General features: G+C 41.1%; 1 protein-coding gene across 8 annotated transcripts in view; it reads right to left on the reverse strand.

Annotated features, from left to right (window-relative positions):
* Positions 1-20,113, reverse strand: part of LOC144113530 (uncharacterized) — a 59,897-nt gene that overhangs the window by 21,665 nt on the left and 18,119 nt on the right. For all 8 annotated transcript variants that reach the window (XM_077646651.1, XM_077646648.1, XM_077646649.1 and 5 more), the window contains 5 exons: positions 9,848-11,794; positions 6,633-6,885; positions 5,847-6,051; positions 5,479-5,572; positions 4,183-4,492 (listed from right to left, as the gene is read on the reverse strand). In XM_077646651.1, coding sequence (XP_077502777.1) covers positions 4,183-4,492; positions 5,479-5,572; positions 5,847-6,051; positions 6,633-6,885; positions 9,848-11,794 — 2,809 coding nt within the window. The remainder of the gene's footprint in view (positions 1-4,182; positions 4,493-5,478; positions 5,573-5,846; positions 6,052-6,632; positions 6,886-9,847; positions 11,795-20,113) is intronic.

The following is a 20,113-nucleotide window of genomic DNA, read 5'->3' on the forward strand; positions in this document are numbered from 1 at the left end:
GCCTACATTCAGGACCGCAATACGGAATTTCTCCACAACAAAAAAGTAGTCTGTTGTTAAAACTTTTCTTGTTACCTAAAAAAGAAGCCAATCACAAGAAAAAATTATAAGCTCTAAAATTTTTAGACCTGGCGTGTTTAATATAGTTAAACATTAAAAATCTGATTTCGTTTACTGCCGTGATTGGCCACGGACCATGGACCAGTGCTACCAATTGCTGTTTTTTTAAGTTGTATCCTACCATAGATAAGATTATCTGCAACATAGAAGCAAGAACACGATGCACCCACGCTAGTGATACGCTTCTTGTGGCAACATTCCCACCGGCGTGCTGGCAGCGCATCGCTTGCAACGCGTCGCTAGGCCTAGCCATCTCAAACCGAAACCGCAGTAGACGGTGCTTGCAACTAGCCACTGCCTATGATAAGAGGTCTAATCCTGATAACAGTAAACTATACATATAATAATATCTTAATAAAATTTAGGTACAATTGTTTTCTGCAACACCTTCGACAGCAAAGTGAGTGAAAGGCGAGGGCCACCGCTAGGCTTTCGCAGGTTGCCTTCACCGCATTACAAGCGGTGCGTCGAAAGCCGCCTTTTCCGCAAGACAGTGGTGTCAGTGAAATGAATGACAGTGAATGCCAGTGAATGACAGTGAATTAAAACTGCGTATCAGCAAATCTATTGCAGTTTTTTTTTGTTCCTCACGTGACTAAAACATCAACTACACATCACAGCCATCGTTCAGTTGATGAAACTGAAACTGAAACAGCATCAAGAAGGAATTCAATTATAAATTATTTAGTAGTTGTAGCCGAATACCATGAAAGAAGAAAACACGCAACTAAAATTAGGTGTGTCATGCTTTAAGGTGTATAAGACAAAAATGAAACTTCCAGCTGTTCTCTAGAGCTCTCATTTGCTTAAAAATGCAGAAATAGAAATGCTCCTGCCAACACTCAGATTGCTATATGTACCTGGCATATCTTTTATGCCAGCAGCTGCCAAGCCATAAAGCTAAGCAGGCAACTTCTACGATGACAAACGGCAAACAGAACTTGGCCATTAGGGTTTAATGTTCCACATGACATAGCACAAGTTGCGTCAAAGGACTGAAAGTACAAACAATTATATAATAGCATTTTCATTATAAAGCTGATGCATTTAAATGTGCATAAAAAGTAGGGAGCATGGGTTCAAAACTAAACTGCAGTTACTGAAAGCGCAATGGTGATTTCCTTTATTTAAGCTTTAGGTTATGTATATAACAAGCACCCCAAATGAAAGTGATGCTGCAAGCTCAGCCAAATATTTCAAATCCATGTTCTGGCTGCTTGTGTTGATTATATGCAATTTCAGACAACTGCATCTAAAGCTAGGTTATTGTTTAGGTGAATATTTAATATAGAGGCTTTATCAATACTTCAGTCTCTGCAATTTTATACCCCTGTCACACAGGCACTTGTAAGGCCTTAGAAATTAAGGTCCTTTGCCCCAAAGGCGCGTGACGCGCATCTACACGGCAAAGCGTCGAGACCTTTGCGATAAAGTTCCGTAGCAATAAAGGCGGCCGTCAGCGGCCTTAAAGTTGCTTAAAGGAGCAACCCAGACGGCAGCGCCAGCTAGCGAGCTCAAAGAATAAAATATTGACGCAATTTTTAGTTTTGAAACCGCAAAAAAATATCTAATTTATCTTATTCAATGGTTAATTTTGCGTTACAGTGCACTTAACCGTAGAGGAGGCTATGACTAAAGACATCCACACTGCTAAGAAAGGACTTGAACGCTTTTCAGCAGCCGCATCGACACACACGTGCTTGCGCATCTCGCTTTGCTGTTTTTTCTTCGTTTGCTCTTTGTTGTGTGCGTGTTTTGAGTTTGCTTGTGTGCACAAAGACACAAGCAACAAAGCACGCTTCTCGAACACAACGAGGAGCCGAACGGAAAAGTGCGCCTACCGTGGTCGGACCGAGAACGATGAAAAAAAAAAGAAACTTTGTTTCAAAATATCCGTTTCTCACCGCGGTCAGAACGCTCGTTTATTATCGTGATAGCTACTTTTTCCAACATAAACGAATGCACTCTTAGCTGAAGTGCTACCGTCTGCTTTAATTTCATAATGTTACTAGCGCCGCTTCACACACAGCGGTGACTTTTGGCATTCACGGAGGCCGCGTTCTAGCTCCTTTGGATTTGCCGTGTAGCAGCGCCACTGCTCCTTTTCGGTTTTCCTCCTTTAGTGCAATAAGACAACTTTACGGCAAAGGCCGAGAAGAAGTCCCGTGTGACAGGGGTATTAGAGCTGCCAAAAAAGCCCCTTTAGCCTGTTATAGAGGTAGCAAGGCCTCAGTCTCCAACATTCACCCTATTCAACCTGTTGTTCATTCTGGCGCTACCCCCTTGGCCTTTACCCATGTACCACATGAATAGAGGCTTGGATTTTCTTGGTTTAAACAAAAAAAAAAGCATAAAAGTACGGCAGATTCATTTTCTGAAATTTGGTTTCAACCGAAAGAGATTAGTATTCCTGACATGCACACCACACCAAGCTGGCTACTGAATACAAGTTACACTCAGTCGCCAGAGAAAATTAAAGTGTGGAAGCCAAGAGCACAGTAAGACAATGTCATGATCATCAGATTAAGTACCATGACTGTGTGCTTTGAGAGACTTTAAAATTTGAGGCCAAGGCAACAAGGATGTCCAGATACTCAAGTCAAAATATGGTCACTACAAAAGCTAAAAATCCTTTTGGAAAGTAGCACCAATTGCTCCCTTAGGCTCACACTTGGACAAGTGGCTGGTCTTAGGTCCTGCAGCACCCAACTGCTGAGCCTGCCAGTTTCTAGCATGAACGTTAAAAGCATGTTCTCAAAGCTGAGGCTCACCAACAAAACTCAACAATGCAAAAAAGCTTCGATATACGCGTTCATTTCCTGCAACCAGGTAATTTGATTCTGGCATGAGAGAACTAGTCAGGTATAGTTCCACTTGCCTAAGTGTAGCGAGTGTAAGCCCATGTAGCTCACCTGTTGCTTTACCATCTGTTGTCCATTTATTATTTTTTGTGCAACCAGGCTCTGAGAAATAAATTTACATTTACATTTTTGTCTCATGGCCCAATCACTCAACAGCCATACTATTACTTTTCATGGCAACAGCACTTCACCATGAAAGCAAAGCTCTCAAAACAACAATCTGTGCATTTATTACTGGTACATCAACTGCTCATGCTAACAAGGAAACCAAGACAAACTCTGTGAAACTTTTGACTGCACAGGAATACTCTACATAGCACTGAAAAAAAAAAAAAACTGATCATTCTTCCATTAAAACAAAAAGAAAAGAGAATTTCATTCTGCAACAAGCACACACTGAGAACAGTTCGCTGAGTAAATTCGGTAATAAAAACCAAATAAGTCCAACCCCAACACATGGAGCACTATACCTCATTACTGCACCCAGCATACAAATGGTGATGCAGGAAGTGGCTGCAATGGCCTCCCTAGTGGCATTTACTCCACGAGGCTGGTAACAGTCCCTCCATTTCCATGGTAGGCCAGTGCATCGTGTGTCCTTTTACCCGGCTCTCTTCTCTAACTGCCTACAACTGAGTCTAACCCTGGGACCTTGGTGCCACACTCAACTTGGCAAGGCAAGTCTCACTTAACCAGCTTTCACCACAGTCACAACCATAGATCGCAACAACATGAAACCTAAATAGCCAAGAATAAACATCACTTTGTTGACTCAAAACCTGCAACCAGCATGAGTCTTGGTAATCACTCCCTTGCAGTGGCCCCAGTACAATGCAGAGCCAGGACAGGGATGATTATGGAAACATACTCAGATTCTTTTTGACATCATCTAGCTGGATTAACTCAAGAGTCAAAACCCAGCAAAGCCAATAAGTTGCTGACAACGAACTGCTATATTTATGCACAATTACAACAGCACAGCTCATTTATCAAGACACCAATATGCTCCTGAATTCGTTTGCTGATCAGCTTCAGAAAGGAAGACATTATATAATGCACAATTTTAAAGTCAGCCTCGCTACACCGAAGAACTTGTGATTAGCGTGAAATATGATACTCCAGTAAATCCGGGGCCAACCCAGCTGGGTGTAAAGCATTGTGCATATAACAAAGTTATCATGTCACAGAGTGCAGCTCTCACCTGCTGCCTGGTCATTGAGAAGGGCATCCAGTGTGCTCGATGCATCAGAGGGTGCCTGCCTGAGTGCTGTTGGTGCCAACTCATCCACTTCATCAGTGCTACTAGCAACACTATCTGGTGGCTTCCAAGAGCTGTTTCGGAGGACCTCTTCCGCCTTCAGCTCTTCAGCAGGGCTCACAAGATAAAGAAAGACAGGGCAAGCACCCTGGCTCACACCAAACTGCTCCAGTGTGGCCTCATCATCAGTAGCCAAGTTCTTGCCCAGAATCCAACGCTGAACCCTAACAGGAATGTTGTACTCAGCCTCAACCTGCAATACATGTAGAATTAAATTTCTATAATTAAAAACATTATGTGCCAAATCTAAACTGTGGGCTGTGAGACACTTTGCAGTGAAGTAAACTGTATTAATTTTGACCAATGTGGCCATATTTCAGTGAAAATCAAATGATCCTTGTGTCCCAAAATTTTGGTGCACATTGGAAAATACCCATGAGGCCATGTTTCAGTGAAGATCAAATGATGCTTGTGTCCCAAAATTTTGGTGCACATTGAAAAATGCCCAGTGGTCACTGTGTCCAAGATAGCCAAGGTAGAATACCCCATAATGACAACCACCATCACAAAGATATGAAATAAACACCTGGTCTTATGCCAGTCTTATGCTTTGCTAAGTAGAGACAAAAATGATAAGAACAATTAAACATAGCCATTAGAGAAGCGAAATGAGAAAACAGCCATGCTGGCGTGGCCACTTAGAAAAACAACATTAATCTGGCATTAGCAGAATTGCATAACTGAGTGAGGGTTGGGCTGTACACTACCAACATCTGAAACTGTGCCGGAAAACAAGTTCAATCATCTACCACCACCACAGTATATTAATGGAAGTGAAATGCAAGATCACATTTTAGGAGGTTAAAATGCATGTTGATATGTGAAGTTAGTTATAGCTCCTCCAAAGTTAATTAACTGTTGCTAGTAGACTAAAGACTAACTTTTCAGACCTAATAATGTCTAAAATCACAAATGGCAAAAATTTTCCATGCATGTCTTTATATCAACATAAATTTGTAAATTTAAGAAATGAGCAGATTTAGAATTAGCAGGAGAATTAAAATCATTAGTAAGCGCCCCATATGTGACATTCATTCCAGCATTACAGCATTAACTGAGAGTAAAAAGAATAATTCAAGCTGCTAAGTGCCTAGACCAGTCAAGTTATGTTATTCAAACTATATAAACAAATTTAGTTGTCATCAATACCAGTGAAAAATTCCACAAAAATACACTAACCTTTTTCTTTAGATTGCTGAGAGTCATCTCTGGGTAAACTGGCAGTGAAATTGGACCAACATGAGACTTCCTATCTTCCACATACATTTTCAATCTGAAAGTGCAAAAGAAGCAGTAGGTACAATAATGACAGAACTTACCAGGCAAAAATGTTTACTCAGCTGGCTGCCCTTACACTGTACAAAGGTTACTAAATTTTCTTTTCAGTTGTGTTTTAGAAAAAAAAAAAGTACAGAATTTAGTAGCCTCTATAAAACCTAGCTTAATTTGCAGTTTCACTAATATTCTACTCGTCTGCCTACACAAGACACTGAATTCATACCTTCTGAAAGAATTCTTTGAGAAAAATTATGCAACACTGCACTCACGTGAACTGCTTAGGATCAGGTGCTACTTTCCGGACCCGTCTCAAAGAGCATGACACCTTGTACATTGCCAACTCCCTTGCCAAAATAGCAGCTCTGTCATGTTCTCCTTTGCTAATTGCTTCTTCAAGCTGCCGAAACAGAGCTGGCAATTTTGCTTGCATGAGAGCAGTTGGGGAATTCGGATGTGCGGGCGGCCGTTGCCTTCCTACAAAAAAAAATACCACACATCACTCTCAATAGCTTCACTTGAGTTGACTGAGTGTATATTCTACTAAGATTTTCCAAGTTTCAAGAACAAAGAAAAGATGCTGGTAATGCCTCAGTAGCAAAGTATTCGGTATTACAATGTTCAGACCATGTCAAAAGAAAGTTGCAACGTTTCAAAGAGAACAGGTTGGACATAAGCAGCATTTTTCTATGGCTCGCTACAGAAAACCCCATTTAGTAGCACCCAGCCATACTTCAGTTTCACTCCAATGAGTACTGTCTTTGAGATATCAAGTTATCAACCTACATAAATCCTGCATCATTATGTAGCTTATTTTCCCATGTCAATGCATGATATTCAACTATTACGTAGGGTCATGGTTATAAATGTCATTTCCAATGAGTGCAGTAAAGTCAGCAATGAATCACACAGGACGTGTTGCGCTAAGACAGGCAACCACCCACGCAACAGACTTCAATTCCAAGAAAAGCAACCCATTAGATATTTAATTTTCACTCCACACAGATCTTCAGGCAAATGCCAGGCATACAAGTAAAACAAAGGGAAAGAAAGCTCACCTGGGTTTATATGAGCACTCGAAAGAGATGAGGGTACCGGCGAAGATGCAGGCGAGGCCTTGCCTGCCATCACTTCGAGTGGGAATCCAGCTGTGGCAGCCACCACAGAACACGAGGCACTTTCACCAACAAGGCTTCCCCAGCCTTCTTTCCTTCCTCCGGAAGGTTTATTTTTAGTCTCCACAACTGGCAGCTCCGAGGTGCTTGGTCTTGGCTCGTCTGGCATCGCTTTTAGAGCTTGCAGCTGATTCTTCTGCGCAGAGGAAGCATATTTCTAGACGATGCCATTCATATTACATGTGTTTTCCCACCTTCAGTGTGTGCAGCAAGTCTTGCACTGTACCAATCAGACACTCAGAATTATTTTTCAATAGCTACAGAGAAGCAGAAGCAAAGTTTATATAAAACATTGCGAGTTGGCTATTTTTCAAGTACCAGTATCTCATGCATATTATATATGTATTATACCCCTATATTATGCATATATGCATGCACTGTATGCGCAGATAATCATGAAAGTTGAAAGAAAGTATTGTACAGCAACTACCATGAAAGTACATCTGAAAAACATCATTTAGAACTTTGGTAGTTTATTTAAGCATACAGTTTTAGATACCTGACAGCTTTTAAGCTTACTTCTATACTTAGAAGAAGAAAAATTGTTAATTTTCACCTTAACTATAATTCTTTCTCAGTTCTTCTTATTAAGGGCAACGTTATGTTAAAGCCATCTAAGAAAAAAACAACGGTCCATAGAAACCTATAGAAAATAACTGTACTCCAGCCTACCAAACAGCACACACAGTGGCCTTATTTATATCCAGGCTGTTTACTAAAGCAAGCGTGAAATAGTGCTCAAGGCTGTAAATAAACTTTAACCACTTTTGATACAGACACAATTATGAAATACTATATCACTAAAATATTTATCAACACAAAATTCAATGGCATCCCTCATAGCATGAGTCGCTTTGGGACATTAAACTCCGAAAACCAAACCAACCAAAAGTTCAATAGATGCAGCTTTTAAAAGCACCAGCCTGTAAATGTAAATTGTAATAGTATCACTTTTCTTTTAGCTTTTAACTAAGAAGAGCGAATGCTAAACTTTTCAAACTGAATAAAAGTATCCACGGAAAACTGGCCAATATCAAATACATCATTGAACACGCCCTGTTTCTTAAAATTAAGGCAAAATGTTGAAAAGGGCAGAAGCATGACCGAATGTAATTTACAATCTTCAAAACATTAAATGCCCACTGATGAATGGAACAAAATAAAAGTGTGCTCACCTGCCCAGTGAGCAACAAGCAAAATATTGCCATTATGATGACAACAATAACATGACAAAAGGACTGCCACCCTGGATGCACATAGAAAGTTTGGGCGATCCTGTATTGCAGGAGCAGCAGTGCAAATTAATTTAAAAGAAACTAAATATGGTTCCATAACACGCACTCCACACTAGTGCTAAAAGCATGAACAGCAAAAGGATACAAGTGAGGGCATCACACTATTATGCCTAAATACTTAGCCAGGAACTAATATTCAAAGATATTGAACACTAGCTTCACAAATAAAATAACAAGAAACATTCAATTCATACTTAAAAATTTGAATATTTTCAAAACCCTCTTGCATGTCATAGCATCGGTCATCACTAATGACTAAGTATTGCTTTATAGTCATTTGTTTACTATTCAGGTAGCTTTCAATTACAAAGCAAAGTATAGGAGTTCGAGTGCAAGCAGAAAACATTGAGAAGAACAATCAAATGCCTTGAAAATAATACACAAAATTACAACAGAATAAAAAAAAGTTGTGTACTTCGCCATCCTTAAAGCGCAACTCCAGAAGTTTTTTGACCACCACATATTTTGCTGGAACTTTCATGGTAGGTTCTTTGACATCCTCTGACCCTTCGTGCCATATTTTGCAGCTGAGGGGCGTTTTGTATGAGCACAAATGAATTAAAAATTTTCTTATTTTGTAGCCACAATTTGGCAATTTCAATGGTAAACCTTGTGTGCATGAAATCGCAAGCTGCATGTCCATCAATAATCACTCCGCATTCGCTGAAGGAAAAAAATTTCAACCTTCTTTTTGGTCATTTAAGGCTAATGCTGGTTGCAGCTATCACTTACAGTCACCAGTTTAGCATCGAAGCACGCACAAGAGGTTTTGAGACATCACCCTTTGGTTTATTCTGACGTCATAGTTTGGTCGAATTTTGGTTTTGGTTTCCTGGGTTTTGCCATAATATAATTGTTTTCATTGTTATTTTGAAGAAGTAATTACTAAGGCAAGGAAGTCCAAGAAGTATATTGCAATAATCAACTCGATATTTGAAAATCCTCCGGAGTTGCCCTTTAAAGCTGTTTACAGCCACAAGTGCTTGAGAACATAAACACAATATAAATGAAACAGTAAAAACAAATGAAAGAAAAACAATTTACCAATGCACAAGCATATTTTTGCACAATCTGAAAAGAGAAGAATGATTTTCCTCTCTCTAATGAGAACTTTTGTTTTAAATGTAATTCCTGACCAATCTGGCCAGTACCATTAAAGGGACACTGAGGAGAACTCTATCATTTTTTTTTGTTAGCAAAATTTGATAGTTCGGCATTTCATGACTTTGTTGCCGCTTGTCCGGGTGCGAAAGATGCATTTATTTCAAAGAAATTTGGATTCGAAGTTGAGAAAGTTTTTCCCGCCGCTCTGATTCAAACTCGAGAACTCTTATGACGACACGGAGAACTCTTATGACGTCACAGAACGGAGTGACGTGATATGTGACGTAAACGCAGACTCCGTGATTTCTGACGGCTAGCGGTGCGGTGCGCAACCTTCCTTTGCCAGCCTCAGAGATTCGTGGCTTCCATGAAGTAAGGAAAATTCCTCCAAGGTGGCGCCTCTTGTCCTAGGAAGTCATCACGCTTGTACTTGCGAGACTGGCCTGTGGCAGCGACACCTGTATTTTGGTTCTTGCTATTTTCTACATTACAAGAGCTTTGTTTTCAGTAAGAGTGGCGTTTTTGTGATCAGGAGCTGCTATTCTATCGATACAAGCCAACTTCAATTTCTCCTCAGTGTCCCTTTAAACCTTCTTCACAAAAGTTGCACACCACAGGATATGAAAACCATTCAAGAAAATCAACAGTCTGTTAGCCTCAATTTTTCAGGCATACTGTGCTTCAAAACTGGCAACATACCCAAGGCGGATTTCCAGAAGAGCCACTTGCTTGTGAACGAAGCTTGCAAAAGACATTGCCAAAGTCAGGCGAGTGACTAACAGGCTTGAGGTTCATTCGACAAGATGCCAAAGGTGTATTCAAGGGCAACTGTGATGGTGATTTTTTTGTGCTGTGTGTCTCAGAACACAATGAACTTGGATCAGTGTTTTCTACCTTAGTATAAGTGTTTCCATAATCTCCAGGCCTTGTAGCAATGGGAAATGTAGGTTTTGTGGCTGCAAAAAGATTTTCTTTTTTGGCTTCCATTGGTGTGTATGTCCACTTCGTAGAAACAACTTTGCTAGCATCTGCTGGATGTTTCTGAAAAAGTGACTTCAGTGATTTCACTTGCTTCTTTTGGTGCTTTGGTGATTCGGGCTCACTATCCTTTGGTGTTTCATCAGAATTTAATTCAAGTTTGCTAAAAGCATCCAAAAGTTCAAAAACATTTGAGTTGCGCTTCAGAACAGATTCTAAGTTGTTGAATTCTCCACATACAGCAGTAGTGGCATATGGTTCTTCTTCTTCCAGAATAGGAGAGCACTGCCTTGTAGAGGGCAAAGTGGATGACCTTAATTCACGATCAAAGGCTTGGTGCTTATAGGCATCTCTTTTTTCATTTTCTGTAACTACTGTCTTAGCAAGTGTTGGTTTTCCCACCTCACCAAATGCCTTGGCACCTTGGTGGTCATTAAGGTCCTTATTTTGGATAGAGCTGCTAGCTCCAGTAGTTGCAACCTTGTCATTACCCATATTAAGCTTGGGGCTTGGAATTGTTTTAACAGGAAGATCAGGTTTAATTACCAGGCTGACTAAATTTTTACCAAAATCTTGCTTTTCCTGGGGATTTAAAACATTTTCCTGGACATTAAGTTGACATTTAAGAGAGTAAGGCTGAAGAAGAGAGCTGCCACACATTCCAACATCATCCACTGGGAGTGGCTTTGCTTTCAAGGTAGCCATTCCCTTGTTCTCCTCTGTGTTTTCATTAGCATATACTCCCTTTTGAATGCCACTTGGCAGAGTCCCCGACCTGGCTGTCGAATGCCACATATCACATCCAGGTGGCTGTGGTGCTGGCTTTTTGTGAGACCTTCGTCGGGTGAGGCTTAGGCTATCAGTGCCATGTGCTGAAGAGCCACTAGGAACAGCCACTGGCGAATTTCTTGGCAGTGTGCCTACTGGGGTGACAGTGCCATCAGGAGGCTGTGGCGCTAGGCGCTTCTTTTTGGTGGAAGTCTTCGGTGGGAGTTTTGGAGGCATTCTTTGCTCTGCACTGTGGGAAGCAACCGGTTCCTTGGAAGAAGCCTCCCTTCTCTGCATGTCCTGCTCTTGCAGAGAGTATCTCCACATAGCTTTGGACCTACTGGGAACACAAGACAGCTCTTTGGCATCAAGCTCTTTAGCACCATGCTTGATACTGTGTTCCCCATCACACAAATGTGCAGCTGTTTTTGCTTGTGCAGATGCTATATTCCCACCAGAATAGCAGCAGTTGCTGTTTGCAGGACCTGTCACGATCACCAGTCTGTGGTTCTTTTTCTTTTTCTTCCTGCGCTTCTTCTTCCGGTGGGAGCCTAGCGTGAAGCAGGACATAAGGGAGCGTAGGCTTCCAAAATTCATCTCACTGTCGGAGCTTGAGGTTGGCTCACGTGCTACAAGCATCTTGGGGAGCAGCACAGGTGGACAGCTCACCACTGAGTGGGTGCTACTGCTCTTCCAGGACTTCACATGCACATTGCAAGGATCTTGACCACCTAGCCAGTTGTCATAGTCAGACAGATTGTGCCCATCCTGTGCACAAGTAGACTGGGACCGGAGAAGCTTGCCAGCACTGCAAATGCCCAGCTCCTTGCTGTTGCTTCCAGAACTGATGAGGTGAGCTGCAGTTAAGTGGGTGGCCTCCACAGCATTTGCAGAGCCAGGCTGTCATGGAGAAAAATGCACCACTGTTCACTGTCAAGCAAGTGGTTCAGAAATTTGAAATAACATTTACTTTGTTGCCTCAGCTTATTTACACCAGCTATTGATTCAGCAAACAATTTTCACAAAGGCTTTTTTTTTTAACTTCCTTGGGCTTATTAATATTACTGCGGCCTTCAAACTTACAAAACCAATATTGCATAATTCTTGCTGTAGTTGCTGTAGTTTTTATTTGTGTTATAGAAACAACTAGTCCTCTAAATGCAGCCAATAAAAAATTTTGTAAGCAACTTCAGTGGACTTTCACAACAAACAGAAAATGTTTTTCTGTGCAACACTTGGTTGTTATATCAACATATCAGCATTGCTTCATTCTAGTGAATGCCTGTCTCAAGAAACAAGAACACACTGCAGCTCACAATTCTACATCAAAATTTGCCTTGAAAAAAAATGCTGTGTGTCAATACATACATGAACACACAGCCCAAAACAAAAGGAAGCACTCTGCTTTGCTGATACAGCAAGCTCACATTATAGTAAACTTTCATGTGGCCGAAGACTTGGTATCTATGATGAGAAATTTGTTTAAATGCTATAGCCCAACAAAATTACCATTTAAAAACTCAAAATCCATGTAAAAATGAAATCAAACTGATGCCATTTAAAGTACCGCTCACTGTGCCTTCTGCATTTTATACAGCTTCCGAGTGAGTTTGCTCCGAACATAACGGGTTAGAGTTAGAATGTTCTCAAATTAGAAGGTTCCAGATAGAATCGGTGCACAGTCTCAGTTAATAAGTGCCAGTTAGAATGGTCCTGTTTAGTTTGCGCCCAGTCAGAATGGGCACCAATAACAGCTACTCCCAGGATTGATTTCAGCTGCTGCTATTTTCTGGCTGGTGTGTCCCCAGTACATACCCCTTCTTAGCCATGACATTTTGGCATGGCATGGTCATTTAACACTAGTTTACGCAGCATTTTCTCACTGGCTGGTGCACTCAATGTAGACATAGATTGGCTCACTTCTTTACAGTCTCAAAACTGGACTGGCGAATTGGATCTAGTGCTCCACATAAAATTATCACTTTTTTGTCACCCAAAGTTGCAACTTTCAGAACACCAAATGGTGCCTGCAAATCAACATATTAAGTTTCAATTTTCTCAAACTAAAATATCTATGGCTTGTTTGCGCTTCTGCAGCTCAGTGATATGTTCCTGGCCCTTAGGTTTTCCATGCCGCTCCATGTTTGCGTGGTCTCAGTGTGAAGCCCATAAAATCACACATATTGTATTTCCCACACGATAGGTTGCCATTTTGCAAAGTTCCTGCATCTTGCATTGCATTCTGGATGAGGTGGCAATGTAAATTTATCAGTGTAGAGGAAGTATGCAGCTCACTGCAGAAAAATGCTGCATCTGACAGGCAAACAGACCTCACTTGCTCATGCATGCATGCCTTCCAACAACATGGTGTGAGGCAAGGGAAAGTTGGTGACTACATAAAATTCAAGTGCAATCACAGACACAGGAAGAACAACCTGATATTAACTTTTTTATAAGTTAGCAGAATCGAGCATCTTCGTGCTCTGCACCTATGGAGCTTTGAACATTGTTTACTGATTTCACTGTCTTATGAATAAATTTACATTGGGCAAACCTGGCAATGCAGCAATGGTCTGCTAAGCAAGAACAATATAATGCCAACAACGCCATAACTGGTCACCTCAGAATTCACAAAAGAGGTTGTGGTTGCCACATGCTTTTTGATAAATGCATTGAAAAAGCTGAAGAAAAAACCAGCTAATGAAGAAGCCCATAAAAATTTAGTTGATATAACTTGGTACAGTCATGGCAAGTTTAACGAAATAAACATTTTTCAAGTTAAGAGTCCACTGCTTTGATTCATGGTGACAGTTTTGTGCTTTTAAGGTTTTTTTTATTGCCTAATGAAAATGGCAGCATCAGGATTCTACCACAAGAGATGAGCTGAAAACATTAAAGGCCAACTTCAGGGGTTTTTTAACATTCTGAGTTGATAATCACATCACATTCGAGTAACCCCACTCCAGTACAAAAAACTTTTTCAAAATACTTAGTATAAGTATTTAAAAAGAACAAAAAACCAGGAAACTGAAGTTGGAACTGGGTTTTGACCAAATGATGATGTCACGACAGACCATCCTATGACATCACGGGGACTGTCACAAAACCTATAGTGTTGACTGGCCAAACTGGCGACAGTAAATAAGAGCTTGGGCCATTATTTTTTTTAAATGACTAAAAGCCAGCTCTAAATTTCAGCAAACGAAGAGCGAATATTGATGGTCGAGCGTCCATGGAGTGATGTCACGCACACAAGCTTGTCCACAGAAATCTCGCCAATTGAGGCTGCCAAATGAGAAATTTAAAAATTCATTTATGCAACAACAAAACAGCACCCTGGTGCGAAATTTGGCACAAAGGACCATAAAACTGTGGCCAATGTACCATGAAATTTTCAGTAAAATCAGAGGAGGTACAAAAAATGCTGGGGTTGCCTTTAAGCTACACCAGTGGCTTCAGTTAAAGGGGCACTGAGCACAAATAGAAGTTGACTTGCAACAATAATGCCCCACATTCTAATCACAAAGAGACCACTCTCACCAAAAATGTAACTTTCATAAGCTAGAAGATACCAAAAAACAAAATACAATCATCACCATTCCAGCCAGTTTCGCAAGTACAATGTGTACGTCAACACTGATTTTCGGTGCAGGTCCCAGAGGCTATTCTACATCACCACTTGCTTCCAAACAGTGCCAACCTGTCCTTTTCGGTAAGGATGTCACGAGTTTAACTCGACTGGTGAGAAGACCCTTACATCCAATTTTCTCGAAGATAAATGGGTCTATTTCCTGCCGGACAAACATCAACATAGCCAAAAAATGCCAGAGAATCAATTTTTGTTGAGAACAATCACTGGATAGAGTTGTCCTCAGTGTCCCTTTAAAGAGGTTTATCGCCAATTAGAATTATTACTGTCAAGCTGGTGTCAGAATGTGCCCCAGTGAGATCCCAATGAGTCTCAGCAGAAACAGAACTGTTCCCAGAGGAAAATACAGCATCAAACACCAAATAGTTACGTAAAAACTGGTACCACAGGTTTTAAAAGTCTAGGTTCTAGACTGGTTTCAGCTGGAAATAGTATCGTTTGACAACAACCTGTTATAGCTGGAACCACACAGTGCCCACTAGCCCTTGATAGTCATAGCTTGGAATGCACATAGTGCAACTTTACAGCATATGGGTTCCACTTGGAATCTTACAGTGCCCAACAGGTTCCCTGCTGCTGCCAGCTAGAAATTCACAGCGGTCAGTTGACCTTCAGCTTTGCCGAGCTAAACTCTTTCGCTCCTAGTTAATCGCCAATGGAAATACCTTTACTAATTACTTCAACACAGCTAGCTTCACATTCTAGCTTGTTCCTAGCTCGGACCTGCTGCTTCATAATAGCCATGCAACTAAAACCAAGCGCAGCTCACTTGGCATTCAAACGGGACCAGCCAGCTTCCGACTTGGACCAGCAGATTTCCAGAACATACCAGCTGATCTTAGCTAACACCACATGAAGCCAACTGAATTCTCAGCTGAGAATTTTCACCTGGGAGGCTAGCATACAATACTAAGGCTTTTTTCCACTAGTAAAAATCACAAGCCACATGAAAAAATATAAAACAAGTGGTAAACAATTCATAGTAGAAACTTTTATTAAGCAGTTTCCATCTAGCCATAACATTAGGGGAAAGAAAGACTCATTACTGAGCTGCTCATGCTTGAATACTACACCTTCTATGCCTGACTCATCAAGAACTTTTTAAATAATCAAAATGTAATGCACCTAAGAGCTGCCACAGCATTTTTCCATATGCAGAAGTGCTACCAAAAGATTATTAACCAATGTACTTAGCCAATTAGAAAGCAGCAGTGCTAATTGTATCAACTCAAAAGCAGCTTCATTAGTAGCAACTACAGCAGCTTTCCCATTAGACGTGCATGGGCATCAGTTGGTGCTGCTCCAACTGGTGCCAATATGATAGCAAATGAGTCGCGCTCAAGTTGTTCCAGTGGATGTTCTCATTGAATTAACCTTAGCGTTCTTTTCAAATACACTAACAGGAAAGAACTTTCCCATTTGAAAAGCCTAATTAGAAGCCAGTGCTCGTCTGTTTTTGACTGAATAAATTAAAGGGACAATGAGCACAACTTTATCCAATTTTCATTCTTAGTGAAAATTGATCTATGGCTCTTTCCTGGTATGCTGCTGTTTGTCCTGAAGCAAAAGATGCATTTATTGATGAGAAAATTGCACTTAAAAATTTTCCCACCACTCAATTCAAATTCATGACGTCAAGATCAAGAACTACTGCATGATACCCAATTTTGAAGTGAACGGCAGTTCAGTCTAGCCCCTGGGATTAGAGCAAAAAAAGCAAATAGTTTACATTCAAAATTGGCCTCCGACAGCGACCCTTGCATTTCATTTTTTGACCTTTTCTAGCTTGCATACCAACACTGATATGTGATGTGAGCAAGATGTAGTGGCCCTGCTGTCGCCAGCTGGGCTGACTGGAGGTGAAAACTGGGGATACGCCCCATAGGAATACATGTCAAGAAAGATTTTCAGAGCAGTTTTATGATTTCACAGTGAATCTACGAGGTCGATCCTTCACGAACAAAACCTGAGTGCGTATATCCTAGGACAGATTGTGCAAGTATGTATGATTGTAAGGCGATGTATTTGAAAAAAAAAAAAAAACATGATACATGCGCATGGAAGTCATCCCCAGCTAGGGGTACAGGGGTACATAAAAACATATGTAAACAAAACTTCCAAAATTATTTTTCTCGTTTCACAGGATACCCACCGAGGCAGCTGTTCGCCAACAGTTGGCGAGTGCTTTGAAGAAGAGTGTGACAAAGTGTGCAACAATGTTTTGAAGCTGATATCTTTTTAAAACGACACAATAAATGTGCATTATGATGCAGGTCATACCCCCAACAGGTGCTCTATCAGCTGGGTGTTTCCCTAAATCACACAATCTTCTTATGTAGTCTGACATGCTGCTGTGTGCACTACATTTCCTCATAAATACTGGCATTCAAACTAAACAACCTAGACAGCATTACAAGAAAAAACAGTTCCTAAGGAGCCCGATAAATGAACCGCCCACATACAAGACATTTATTGCGGCTCTTAAAAAGATTGCACCGAAATGACATAGTATACTTAGTCACACTATTCTTCAAAGTACTCGCCAAATGTTAACGAACAGCCGCCTCCATAGGTACTCTGTGAAACGATAAAAATAATTTGTAAAGTTTTGCTTACAGGTGTTTCTATGGGTAGTGCTCACACCCAGTACCCCCCAGTGGAAGGTGACTCCCATGTGCATGTATCACGATGTTTTAAAAATACATCAGCTTTGAAATGATGTCTCATACTTTCCAGTTCTGGGATGTACTCGGCTTTTCTTCAAAAAAGGACAACCTCGTATAGGTACACTGTGAAATCAGAAAACCGCTTTGAAAACTTTTGTTTACATGAATTTATATGGGTCGTAACCCCAGCTTTTACCCCAGGCCAGCTGCGGCATCCGTGAATGCCCTCTATGTTTGTAAGCACGGTGTTGGCGTATAGAAGCTCCATTTTTGCGGAACACGATAGGCTCTGTCCTTTTTGCAAAAGAGAAAAGGGCACCCTGCCGCACGTCTTGGCAGAGTGCACAGAACTCAACACATCCCTCCTCCCCTTCCCGCCAACGCCGCCAATCCCCAACCCCTTAAGCGATGGGAGACCTTGTTATCCAGCCCCGCCCTACTGATTCAGCTCGCATTGATAGAAAGGGGCCAGGAGTTGCTGGGAACATATGGGTCCCATAACTAGGGAACCACCGTGTCTGGTGCCTGCGTGCACCACCGATTTATTTCAGGCCCAATAAATGTTGATTCATCATTTTTAGTAAGAGTAGCGTCTTTGTCCTTAGAATGCTGCAATCTATTGGTACAGGACAACTGCAATTTGTCCTCAGAGTCCCTGCAAAAATGCCGTTAAATATATTTAGAGCCCTTCGTTTTTAGGTAAAACCCAGTTTTACTATCCAGATATACGTACATATGAAAGTGCACAGAGAACATATGTTTTCTTGAACAAAGCTGAAGACACGTACCACACAAAAATTAGCACGTATACTACGCTTGTTCCAAAGGAGTGTTCGTTCAACTGGTGATCTTAAACCTCTTCCAACGCTTGTTATTCATGACGCGGCTTAATTTGTAGATATGTTTAAAAACTTTTAGAGGTGACAAGTAACAACATGGGTACTGACTAAGCATTTATTTTGCATCATGTATTAAGCACTATCCACACTAACGACATCCTGCTCCGGGGCTATTGCCCGTTCAGTATAGCCTCTGTGATGTAATGACCGCTTTCGCAGTATACAAGGCAGGCAGGTCTTGCATGCATGTGATGTGCTCCACAGGAGATTGATAATTTACACGACGAAATAATTGTAATAGATGAAAAAAAATCTAATTTGATAAAGTTTTTTTTTTTCTGCGCAACCTGTCATTTCCATTTCGTTTGTGAAACATCGAGTAAAAAATAGGCCATTTTGTGTCCCACGCAAAAACGAGTGCTTATGTTAATTGCTTTTTGCTATAATAAAAAACCCAAACAAACCCGAATTATAGAAATTTTTGCTGAACATCCTGATTTCAAGCCAAATTTGAACTAAAAAAATATTGCCAGACTTCCCCCCCCCCCCCCCCTCCCCTGATTTCTGGAAAAAATTAAACCCGAAAATGAAGGGTCCTTTGCAGTACAATGGCAACACAGAAGGTGAACTAAAGTTTTAAAGCTCTACTACTACTATAAGATAACTAAATTTGAATACAAGTCCACATGACGTGAAGCATTACCAGTTTATGAATCAGATGTTTTCAGATATTTGTGACTGTTACAGAAATTTCTAGAAATAACTATCATCCAACACAAAGACTTTAGCAAGAACCTTCTGTTCTATTCACCTTTCAAGCTTTGGTTCCACAGCATTCTAGCACGTAATATGCATGAAGCTAGAAGTACCATATTCCACTTGATGCCTCAATTCTGACTGCCTATATACACTTATACACTTATTTCACTCAAGAAGCCTCAATCACCAATGTGAGCACATTTTCTTACTTTTTTCATAGAACCATTCAAATTATAATTTATTAAATCCTTACAGCACTGAAAATGTAAAATTAATAACAGTAAACTATAAAAGAGCAGCAGTGGTGTAAATCCACACAAATTTCAGGGAGGTACGACTCTCCGACTACCCCCCCCCCCCCCCCCCTTGACTTAACAAGTCCCAGATGTGGGTAGGGACAAAGCCGCCACCGTCAACAGAAGCATAGCTGACTGGGGCGATACAGAGAAGCAAATTAGACAGTCAACGAGAATAGGCTCCAAAATGTCCCCTAGCGAAAGGTCAGTACCGTCCAGCTACAAATACTGCATAGTGCCTCATGCGCACAGTTAAATGCAGCACAGTGTGCCGCAATGTTTCAAGATGGATGCTTTTCATTTGAGTAAAATGGTATCTTCGCCTGCGTTCCTGACCTATGAAAAGCTTACTAACTGAAGACACTACATTTTCGAACAATCTGTGTAACCCATGTGGATGTGGTCCTTGGGGTTGCGGGTCCCTCTCCTGGGATCTGGAGAGTGTTCGGACTTTATAAAGCTACCAGCCGTGCTCAAAGGGGAGCTCTCTCTCTCTCTTTGAAAACGATATGATTCCATATCTCTCACTGCTGTATGAACTCTCCCTGCCATGTACGTAGAGCTAAGTCCATAACAATGTGCTCATTGCACGTTAGGACTCTAAGCATCCTAATGCGCTTATGAGCTATTGTGCTTAGAAATTTCTCTCCTAAAGTGCTGCCTCACAAGCCACTGAAAAGGATGGCATGCAGTTCTCTTTTTATAACACTTTTTTTTTTATTGTGCATAGCTTGAGCAGGCACTCATCGCAGTTTCATCATCAAAAGCAAACGGGCCTGTACGGGCACGACCGAATGAGCACCGGGCCGGGCCGGGCCGGTCATTAGAAATCGATAGCGAGTCATGGTTGGGTTCGGAGTCTGGATCGAAGCAGTGGCGAGTAGGGACGGGCCTAGTGTAGATACTGGCCCGTGCAGACCTCTGGCTCCAAGTATAAAGTTATATTTTGTAGCTTTTCTCAAATTTATAGCCTGCGTTGTGCTGTTTAAGCATTCCAGTTCAGCGGCTGT

This window comes from Amblyomma americanum, chromosome 1 (assembly GCF_052857255.1).
Source record: "Amblyomma americanum isolate KBUSLIRL-KWMA chromosome 1, ASM5285725v1, whole genome shotgun sequence".
NCBI classification, from domain to species: domain Eukaryota; kingdom Metazoa; phylum Arthropoda; class Arachnida; order Ixodida; family Ixodidae; genus Amblyomma; species Amblyomma americanum.